At 36.9% G+C, this 11,828-nt stretch overlaps 1 protein-coding gene across 1 annotated transcript; it reads right to left on the bottom strand.

Annotated features, from left to right (window-relative positions):
• Positions 1 to 1,355: 1,355 nt before the first annotated feature.
• On the bottom strand, positions 1,356 to 9,912 carry LOC147515275 (glucose-6-phosphate 1-dehydrogenase, chloroplastic-like). The gene is made up of 10 exons (XM_086586463.1): positions 9,548 to 9,912; positions 9,209 to 9,435; positions 9,022 to 9,116; positions 8,394 to 8,508; positions 3,550 to 3,755; positions 3,299 to 3,448; positions 3,094 to 3,214; positions 2,782 to 3,011; positions 2,455 to 2,655; positions 1,356 to 1,927 (listed from the first exon to the last, which is right to left on the bottom strand). Exons 1-10 carry the CDS (start codon positions 9,714 to 9,716, stop codon positions 1,675 to 1,677), a joined length of 1,767 nt encoding a protein of 588 aa, XP_086442589.1. The 5' UTR covers positions 9,717 to 9,912; the 3' UTR covers positions 1,356 to 1,674.
• Positions 9,913 to 11,828: the final 1,916 nt, after the last annotated feature.

Raw genomic sequence — 11,828 nt, 5'->3', positions numbered from 1 at the left:
GTGTTTTACGTAGGTTTCAAACTCAGCAACTGGAGTGTTTTTTTCTATCATGAACACAAGCATCTAAAATGGAATGCAGATTAGAGGCCAAAGAGCATTCCCATCTTCTTTTCTTTCTTTAAGTTTTCTTTGGCAGTCATATCCTTGACTCACTGAGATTTCATTACCACATCAGCAAATGCAAAAAGGCACTTTACACCCTCGAACTTGTCGCGTTTTACCATTTATCTCCTCAAACTTCACTTTAGGCAATTTTAAACGCATCCAGCTTTATTTTTCCAGTTCATTTCCGACACCTGAAGAGTGATGTGGAATTATGTATTCTTACGTGAAATTTCTAATTTTGCCATGTGTCAAATTTTAATTTTGCCACGTAAGAAAACATAATTCCACGTCACTCTTTAGGTGCTGGAAATAAACTGGAAAAATGGAGTTGGATACATTTTACAAGTTCAGGATTAAAATTGCCTAAAGTGAAGTTTGTGGGGATAAGTGGTAAAACGCGACAAGTTCAAGGGTGTACAATGCCTTTTTGCCCAGCAGCAAACACAAGATAGAAATAACCTCTTCGATCCTAAGAGCATTTGCAATGCAGGTGATAGAGGGGGGTTTGTGAAAACTATCACCTAGTTGGGTCCAAAAGCGCCAAATGCGGGGGTGATAAACTCGGTGATAGTTTTCCCGAGTTCAAAACAAGGTGAAACCTTCCACCGAGTTTTTCACTGATTTGTTAACTTCGGACGGGATGTTGGATTCCGTCTCGTGTGTTTTTTTTTTTTTTAAATGGGTTTTTTTTTCGGACGGGATGTTAGATTCTGTCTCGCGTTATTTTTCGACTTTTTTTCGGTTTTTTTAAATTTCAGACGGGATGTTTCATTCCGTCCGGAATGTTTTTTCAATTTTTACGTCCAGACGGAATCCAACATCCCGTCCGAGATATTTTTTATCACCTTTGCATTGCACAGCTTCACCTTGTTTTTCACCGGATTAGTGAAAAAAGGATGAATAAGTGATGAGGTGGCGGTGATAGAGGTGAATTATCACCTGCATTGCAAATGCTAGCAAAATGATATGGATCACCTGGACAGAAATATTGGTCCGCAGGATCATAACTTCTGGCTGGTACTGTGTTCCCCATATTCGACATATGAGTCTAGTATATCGCGGTGGGCATTGGCCACCACCTAATCGACGATAGAAAATCCCAGGAAGCGAAAAATGTTCTAAGAGATGTCACATCAATTGGAGAGTTTTGCAACGTTGCCTTCAGTGGTATAGTCCTGAGCGAATCTTAAGAGGATTTGTATCTGATTGATGGAAAACTAATAACAAATTAACAACGGCAGCAAAGAAAATAAGAGAAATATTAGTATGATGTTAAGTATTTGATTAGGCAGCTTTAACCTCAGTCTTCTGGTCCTTCTAATTTTTTTCAGCCTAACAAATTTCCGTTCTAAAGGAAGAAAACAAAAACGGGGGAGCTCATCGCCAACAATTTTTTCTTAAAAAAAAAATGCTCTCTAATCTTCACATATTCTCAAACCACACCTCAATTAAATCTCCACAGAATGGATTTATATCAACCCTTTGCAATTCCGAACAAGTCGTTTGGTTTAAAGCACATCATCTATACCCTGAAATCTATTGACCCGAGCTGCATCCGTCAATTCAACCTTAACGATGCTCATTATCGGAGTCACCCCACTGTACTTTGTATCTATATGCAAGATGATGAGCCTTAACAGGTCCTTCACTCCCATAAAGATATAACTCCGGCTCCACCTTTTTCTCCTCAAGTTCTTTCAACAGGGGAGTGAAGAGCGCCCATGCAGCATCCAGTTCATCACTTCGGATGAATAATCTGCGCTCTCCTCCTATTGCATCAAGTAACAACCTCTCATAAGCATCGGGAATCTCCTTCGAATACCTACAAAGAAACAGTAAGATCTCAATGAATAGAGAAGTTGAATTGGCAGAGAGGAATTTAAAACTGTTTTAAAATTATGTCCTAACTTGCATAGGCAGTAGGACCATGGTGTCGCATGTTTGCAACTTAAAATAAAGACCATGTTAAGGAAACAAATAGTAGAGGAAACAAATAAATTCACAACATGCAACAACAGCCAACTAGAAGGACCATGTTAAGGAAACAGCCATAAAGACATTTCAGGATAAATCTGCAACCTGCAAGTTAGTCAAGTACCACTTAGAGTACTTTCGTTAGCTGTTATCAATTGATTGCAGCCAGGTAAAAAGTAGCACACAGAATACTTTAAGCATTTTATTTGTTAATTTAACGTGTTTCAAGCAATAATAATCAAGGATGGCCATGCATTTTGATCCATTGGACACAGCAAACTGGTGCTCCTAGAATAAATAGCAGTAATGGTAGTAGAGAGAACACGGAGTATAAGAGAGCAGAAGCATGTCACCCTTATGAAACTGCCAATGTACCTGGCCGCATAGTGAAGATTTAGATTACTGCGGTCCAACCTCATACTCAGCCCAGGGACCTTGTTATTGATTTTCAAATAAATAGCTTCATCAGGCTGCACTCGGATAACAAGCTCGTTTGTTGATCGATCATGATCAGGACCAAGTTTCGTTTTGAAAAGATTGCCCGGAACATGCCTAAACTGTACCCTGATCTCTGCTCTGAAAATAATACCAATTTAGTCTTCACAAAGATCAGTATTTCACACAGGAAAAAAGAAACGCCCTTTCTGGAAATACAGAAACACAAGTCAGAATAAATGAAGCTCAATAGAACTTCTTGCCCACCTTTTACTACCCAATGCTTTTCCAGCTTTCATCAAGAAGGGCACCCCATCCCATCTCGCATTATTTATAAATAGTGCAGCTGCTGCAAATGTTGGAGTCAGACTGCCTTTAGGTACAGTTTTATCATCCGTGTAGGCAGGATATGTAACACCCCCTTCGGTGTGGCCCTTATACTGCCCAACTACCACATCATCAAGTTGCAAAGGCTTCATTGAGCGCAGAACTTTGACCTGACAAACACTGGGAGCTTATTAAAATAATTTCAAAACTAAATTTAGCAGACAGCAGAGATCCTCTTTTGTACACACATACCTTTTCATTTCTAATATCTTCAGCATCCAAGCTGACTGGAGTTTCCATAGCAAATAGGGCCAGAATTTGAAGAAGATGATTCTGCATGATGTCTCTTATAATCCCATAATTGTCGAAGTATCTGATTTAATCAACATGAGGAAAACAAATGAGATACTCTTAAAAAAGATCAGATTAACTAGAAGACTAATTAAGGCAAGCGTACCCTCCTCTTCCTTCCGTGCCAAAATTCTCTGAGAAGATGAACTGCACATTTCTTATATATTGCCTTGACCATAATGGTTCAAATATAAGATTAGAGAAGCGAAGCACAGACAGATTCTCCACCAATTCTTTTCCCAAATAATGGTCAATCCTGTAAAAGAAATCAAAATGTCAGAGAGCAAGGTTTAGTCCATCGTAATATCCACAGCTACACAGATGACCACCATGGAAACAAGCTTGTCTAAAACCCACCTGAAAATTTGATCTTCCACTAAGTATTGCTTTAGGTCTCTTGTCAAAGCAGCAGAAGATTCAGAGTCCCGACCGAAGGGTTTCTCAACAATGACCCTTGTCCACCCATTAGCAGAAGAAGCCGAGGTGCTTGCACATCTTACAGCATCTATAAATATATTTGGCGGGATTGATAAGTAGAAAAGGCGGTTTGAAACCCTTCCAACCTGTATAAAGAGATAAACATTGTCATACGATGTTCAAAACATCAATGAAATTCATAGAAAACTGAAAACAGGTTCTCCTTGTCTCAATTCAACAAAATCACCTAGATGTACCATAACAGTATTCATCAATCGTTATGGGAAAGGATACTATGACACACCAGAATGCTCTGTTGCATGGGTACTTCATATTTGGTGCCGTGTCCCGAGTCGGCGTGTCCACACGACTCAGATTCGACACTTAAACTGCTAGATGAAGAGGTGGAGGATAATGTACCTTAAATAAGAAATTACCCAAAAAAACATAAATTATTATAATTCAAATCCTGTAACTACAAAATTGTATATATCTTCTTCTAAACCTTCTTGTCAAATAGTTTTTTTTAATAAAAATAAAATAATTATTAGCCGAGTCCAAGAATCTGATTTTATAAATCATGCTGTGTCCAAATCTCTGTAAAGGTGTCTAAATCGGACACTCGTACCCGTACGGCCGTACCCATCCAACACAGCTAAAATGGCACATTAAAAAGACACATGCTTTTTGGGAAAGAATTATGGCCCACATGAAAAAGAGATAATGCCTAATCTGTCATGGATAATGATCTTCATTAGCATTGTTAAAAACTGTTGCAAAGTTGGGAGCTTCAGGAATATTAGATAAATCCAAAAAATGAAGACAACATCTGCCAAAGTTAACATACTCAATGGGCTGTTTTTTAGTGAGGATGGTTTTCATGGCGGGAAGATCATCTCCACAAAAAAATCCGCCCTTAACTCTTCCCTACGTGGGCTCAATAAAGCGTGCATGTTTTGAAGTCTCATTTTAGTGTGTCATGATATCCGTATTAATATACTTACATATAACCCAAATCCACCATATTAAGGACCTTTTATTTAACTAGATGTATGATGTAGGTAGACCCAACTTGCATTGAATAAAATCCTCTATTTATGTAAATATCTTGTTTCATTTTTATAATCATATAACATGTTCTTCAGATTCTAGGCAAAAAGAATAAGGATAAGATATGAAGTCCATACTCTACAGAGCTAACCATGTCTCTGCAGACATATTCTATACAATGTAAACACACCTAGTGATATACCAACATCCTGTTCATTAAATGATTAAAATATGCATTGTCTTACGAAATTAAAAGAAGCTACCCCGGGAGCAAGGCATGTCTTGTCCTAGGCCTAGCGATTTGGTACCATGAGCTAGGCGAGCGTCTGGGGACAAGGCTACCCCTTACACCTAGCCCTAGTCTCTACGTTGAACATTATCATGGAGTGTAATCACTCTGGTAAGCATCTATCAATTTCAGTCAATAATAGGAAAAAAAAAAGCTTATTTTTTTTAAACAGTTGCACATCAAGAACTGATCCAATAGCTACATCACTGATGGACTTGATGACTCACTGACGTTCATGCATTGTTTCAGATAAACACCTTGATCCAAAATGTCCTTTTTTACACAAAGTAAAATATTTTTTTACTAATTAATGAAACACAAATGGAGTAAGACAGTGGCACCAGCGAGGACCATCTTTCACCCAATCCCCATTAAGATGAAACCTGAATAGTTTCTTAAGATCAGGACATCAGATTTTCGTCTTTTGAGCCAATTATATATCCCTGACAAACAGTATTTAAGAAAACTTAAAACCTGCATACTATGGGTGGCATAAGCGAAACACATGACACCTATGCCTCAACAGTAATCAACCCGACTTAAGCATTGTTGTATGATTTGTATCTTATTTGTGTGATCATCAAAAATATTCAGCATTTTTAACCATATTATTGAACTTTGATTCGGGATTTCATTTGAGGGTTTACAGAGGAACAAAAAGAAATACCATCTTGTGTGTTGGGATAAAGTTTTTTTTTTTACCAAAAAAGGATGAAGTCTTGGTTGACGAAGACTTTCAACTACAAATAAGCACTCTTAGGATGAAGTCTTGGTTAACTATATTATTGAACTTTGATTCGGGATTTCATTTGAGGGTCTACAGAGGAACAAAAGGAAATACCATCTTGTGTGTTGGGATAAAGTTTTTTTTTACCAAAAAAGGATGAAGTCTTGGTTGACGAAGACTTTCAACTACAAATAAGCACTCTTAGGGCGATGGCTTTGGAGGTATATGATACAAGATTGCTCTCCATGGCTAGATGTGATTGTTGCAAAGTATGGAGATGAACAGCATACAAAGTGGTCCAATCAAACAGCACAATCATATGGATGCAGCCTTGGAAAGGCATTCTAAATGTGCTATCCAATTTCATCCATGGAGTCAAGTTTACAGCGGAAAATGGTCGCAAATGCCAATTTTCATTGGACATTTGGCTCGGTGACAAGCCTTTGGCCGATCAATTTCCTATAATATTTCAAGCCTCCACTAGCAGAAGGGGTCTAATTCATGAGTTTGCAAATATGGGAAATGGGCTTTTGACATGGAACCTGTTCTTGAGGAGATGTTGCAACAACTGGGAATTGCAACAATACGCCAACCTGACGATGTTGCTGAAACAGTGGAATTGAACAAAGATGAAAATATTTGAAAATGGTGTTGGATGAACAATGGAATGTTCTCAGTAAGTTCTTTCTATGACACACTCTTACTCCAAAGTCATAATCCAGATTCGAATCCCGTTACTTCTTTCCCCACCAAACTGGTGTGGAAATTCCAAATTCTTTGAAAGAGAATATATTCTTTTGGGAGGCCATTCTTTGGTGCATTCTAACTGTTGATGAGCTAATTCACAGAGGTACTACTACATCTCCCTATTGTTCGATGTGGAATAGGTTAGCGGAAAACATTAACCACCTCTTCATGCATTGTTTGGTTGGCTGGAGGTATGGACATCATTGATGCAACCAATGGTGGTGGTGTTTTCATTGCTTGCTCAAGCTGAATCAATTCAGGATTTCTTATCTAATAGGCCAAAAAAGAGGAGAAAAACCTTTGGTTTAACACTTTAGAGTTTGCTACCATATGCAATCTTATGAGTATTCCGGAACACAAGGAACAACCAAACTTCCGAAACATATAATGCTCAGCTCAATAATAGAAATCACAGTGAATGGTGTACTGTGGTACTAGATGTCCACTTCAACTGATAGGAGGATCTACCATTTCCGTAACCTGATGCTGAATTGGTTCAATGTCATTGTGGGTTCTAGAGTGGAAGGTCATACTGTGTAAGGGAGAAGGCTCTACCTATTTGTCTTTGGGGATCCCTTGTTTTTGCTTTAGCCTTTACGTGCACTGTACATGTGAGGATCTCACTCAACTATATGCAAATCTAGTAGTCTTTATTTGATGGGTGGACTCCCATCAAATAAAGAGTACTTATTTTTTAAAAAAAACAAAAAATCAAAAATTCTCCTCTGACCCCCATTCACAAGAACTTTATCCAATTCTTTTAAAATTGGATGTCACATTCTTCAGTTGGACCAATCATATATATGTGACCAATGAAATCTTGCAAGTCCCCTCTAATAAAAAATCAGCACTATCGAGAGCAGGTGCAGTACTCCACAGTCAGGTCTAGTTGAGTATCAGAATCATCAGGTCATTGGTGTTATCGTGGAATGGAGTACAAATCATGTGTGCACTAATTTTACTACCGTGCTACAATTGTCTCATTTACATGTTTTGCATTGACAGAATAATATTTATTTTAGTAGTTTCCTTCTTCTTTTTTTGGATAGGTAAGTATATGTATTATATTGATAATATGAAAGTTTAAGGATGAGACATCATATATACATCAGGCAAAAATATAAAAAAGGAAACAAAACAACATAAAAGTAATAGGGCACATCAAGTGTCCACACGAAAGCACCCCAAAAGAGAGTCCCATCTAAACAGAAATCAACCAAAATGAATATCCCTCCACTCCTCCCAAAATCAAAGCCCAGTGAGCCACCAAACCTTCTATCGAAATGACTATCTGGTCCATAGTTAAGGCTTTATCCTCAAATTGTTTTCTATTCCTTTCCAGTCACAGACCCCACATAATCGCAAAGGGTAGTATGGTCCATAGTTTGCACCCACTAAATACCCTTTTCCCAGTGAAGGTGAGGATCGAACCTAGGCTTGATCAATAGGCCACTGGACACCTTTATCTAAGTATATCAGATATAGAGTTGTAGATTTGATGCAGTTAAGGTTCTCTTAATCCAACAGGAGAAGTTAAGCATGGGAGTTCAATATGTTATACCAAAAACTTTCCTTCCCCTTTCTCCCTGAAATGACTTCAAAAAGTCAAAACATGTTCTCTGGTTGTAAGGCATTTTCTCATGCACAGTATAGTGTAAATTCAACTCCTTTCTCCATTGATATTATTACCTATAGAGGCTAAAGATAATTATTTTCTAAGCTTCCCACGCTTAATGCTTTGTCAATCTTCCTCTTGTATCAATTTTCACTGGGACAGCAGTGAACAAATTTTGCGACCCATTTCGAGGAACTGAGAAAGGCATATTTTAGCTTTGGATATAGTTAATTTTTAGGCTTTGGACAGGTAGCCAATCCAGCACAACTTGACTGGAAATCGGTTTTCATTAACTACTAACTTGATCCACAAAAGCATTGTTTAAGAAAACATTTGCAACTACTCTTACACATTACCTCATGAACCTTCAGCTTCGTATCTAGTTCTGCAAATCCCTCATCTGAATCATACTGACCCGAATGGTAGAAGCATCTTCCCAGAAACTGCTCCATTTTTTCACCACAGTTTTCGCTGAAAAATCAAAAGAAGGCACGATTGATATTGTAGCCAAGAACTCATAAGCCAAGAAGAAGGTGATATAAAAGATTATTTATTTCCAAAAGAATTCAAAAACCATGATAGCAAATACTAAGTAATAACCTAAGTCACATTGACGCGGATACATGTGTCAATGTCCGACACGGCGACCTATATGAAGTTGGACACGGGGACACAACTAATTAAAAAGAAATCTATTACTATTCTTTATTTACACAACTAATTATTGGGCTCAAGACCTTACAAATAGCATGCACAACGTGGCATATCATGGAGTTGTAAATATGTTAACATATTTTTTTCTTAGTCTTTTTAGTGAATAGAGGAAACTCTAATTTAAAATCGTATGCACAACGTGTCTGGGCATCCGATACGAGTGTCTGTGTGTCCGACACAGATAATTTTAAGAATATATGAAGTGTCCATGTTACTTAGGTAATGTAACTAATAAGCTTCAAATCGGGGAAAGTAAAACAATCTGCATACCTTTTGTCAATCCTGCAAGTAAGGGTTCTGCTAATCATGACTCTTAACTCTGCATCAGTCATCTTACTCCGAGCATATCCAAATACAGTAAAATGCTGCAGCCAAAGAATCCCAAACATGTATTTGATTTAAATTGGATAATGTTGAAGATGACACCAATCAATTAACAACTGAAAAATTGTCAAACCTTGGGGAGACAATCTTCATAATAAAGTGCGAAAAGAGCAGGAAATATTTTCTTCTTGGCAAGATCACCAGATGCACCAACCACGGTGATACTAACCGTGTCCTCTTTTTCCTTAATATCAAAACGTACATCTTCTTCTAATGAAGCTGTAATTGACAATAACTCATCTTTCAATTCCTCCAAAGAAGACACATTTTCAGGTGGTGTTGCAGTTGCAGCTACAGCACCTATATACCAAGTTACCATTACACTTTAACAAAACTTCAAATTCATTTAAAGTCAACGACACATCAGATGAAATTATTATGAGTCAGAGTCAGAAACAAAGTAAAAACTAACCATCATGAGTGTTGACGACATTACGAAGGGAGATCTTCTTAGGTAGAGGAAATGGTTTAGGAGGAAAAGATAATGAATGTAAACAACTTCTAGAAGCGGGGGTAGTACGGGAATATGAAGATGATGAAGATGTTGGGCAATTAAGAGATGATGAAATAGTAGAAGCCATTTCCTTTTCTTTTTCTTTTTCTTTTTCTGTTTTCTGTTTTCTGTTTCTTTCTTGTTTGTTTGTTTGAATGAAAGAAAGAGAAGAGAAATTTTTTAAAGAGTCGGAGAGAACGAGGTGGAAGTCTCTTGAGATACACGAAGGGAAGGGGTGCGCAGTTTTTTTTTTTTTTTATTTGTTTTGTTTTCGAGACAAAGTCAGAAAGTCAGAAAGTCAGAAGATACCAATACCATGTTCATGACCCCAATTTGTTGGAAAAGGCTAAAAGCTACAGGTTTCGATAGTGAAATTATTGGATTTCGGCGAAATTTAGTGAGATTATGGTTAGTCTGAGATTAATCAGATTATAGACGAGCGTGGTCGAGCCAAATTTGAACAATGATCCACCTCGATCTCAAATAGGGAACATTGGTCTTTGGCTTTATTTATGCAACTCAGGAGATCGATCAGGTTTGGCAGCTGATGAGCCTACCTAACCTTCAAACTCGCATATTCGACCTCGAATAGTTGCGCAGGTCAGACGAGGCTTGTAGCTAGATTTATATTTGGTCGGCTAAAACTTGGTCCAATAATAAGTATCGTGGAAGTTGACAATTTTGACACCTACACCACACATCCACCATCTCTTTTAACTAGTGATTAACTACTGTTAATTAAAATATAAACAAATATTTATTTTATTCTCTCTCCAAATTATTCTATTTTTTTATTTCTTTATGTTTCCATAAAAAATAATAAATTATTAATTTAAATTTAAATTTAAAAATTTGCAAATAAATTTTTAATTTTTCTTTACAGATTTTTCAAGGGTTCTCCTTCATTCAATTGTAGCGCGAATTTCTCAATTTTATTTTGTATTAGCTATTATTATCAATATTTTGGGTTGTAATAAAGTATCAATTTATAATTATATTTATGTTTTTTTTTAAGAATTATGATCAAATTTAAGATTTTTTTCATAAATGTTAGTGTAGTTTTCAATTTATTATATAAGGCTTATTATTATTATTATTATTTATTGTATAAAAAATAAAATGATTGGAAAAGAGAATAAAATAAATATTTGGTTAGATTTCAATTAACTAGAGTTAATCAATAGTTAAAAAAATAGTAAATTTATAGTTAGAGGATCTTTAGGAGAGAAACCAAGGAAACACCAAATATTTGAACCAAACCAAATATCAAACCAAAAAAACGCCAACCAACTTCAGAAGCGATATCGAATAGTTGACATCAAATGACGCGGTTTTGGATAAACCGCACCGTATAGCCCACGCAACTTTCCCAAAACCGCGTCATAGACACCTACCACAAAAGCCCAAGCCCACGCGGTTTTCCAGAAACCGCGCAATGTGTCGCATATCAACTTTCTTCTTTCTTCTCTTTTCAAATCTCTCACGCGGTTTTTGCAAAACCGTGTGATTGAAGCCCACACTCTAACCCAAGCCTATGTGGTGTTAAAAAAATTGCACGGTTTTTCCAAAACAGCGAGAGAGATTTGATACAGCACCAAAGCAAACACCGGCCAATTTTTGGCCAATTTGGTATTTGCTTTGATGTTTTTTTGGTGTTTTCATCAACATGTGTCTCTCCTAAAAATGAAAAAACACTAAATTTTTTATGTTTTTTCATCTTTAGGAGAGACACATTTTGATGAAAACACCAAAACAAACACCAAATTGGCTAAAAATTGGTGTTTGCTTTTTGGTCAAGATATCAAAAATCTCCAGCGGTTTTAAATTTAAACCGCGGTGTTTTGAACACTACGTAGGCTTGGGCTAGACTATGGGCTTCTATGGAGCGATGTTTCGAAAACCACTAATTTATTTGCAAGTAGTTATTGTTTTTTGCATACTGATAAATATCGTCAATTGAGTTGTTTGATGTTAGTAGATGTGATGGTGATTTGGAACAAATCATGCCAAAGGCCCAAAATGGATCACCTCTGAAAAGATCAGTGGATAAGAGAAGCAGTAGTGATGCACACTTTGCTTTCCAACACATAAGCTTGAGCAAAGCATATGCATATTCCATAAGTATGAAGTTCGCATGTCATGTCAAAGAAGGATTTTGGGAGTTCTTATTTCAAAAGTTCTTATAAGGTATTTCCAAATT

The sequence above is a fragment of the Coptis chinensis genome, chromosome 2 (assembly GCF_015680905.1).
Source record: "Coptis chinensis isolate HL-2020 chromosome 2, ASM1568090v1, whole genome shotgun sequence".
Classification (NCBI taxonomy): Eukaryota; Viridiplantae; Streptophyta; class Magnoliopsida; order Ranunculales; family Ranunculaceae; genus Coptis; species Coptis chinensis.
This window is presented reverse-complemented; position numbering and strand designations above follow the sequence as displayed.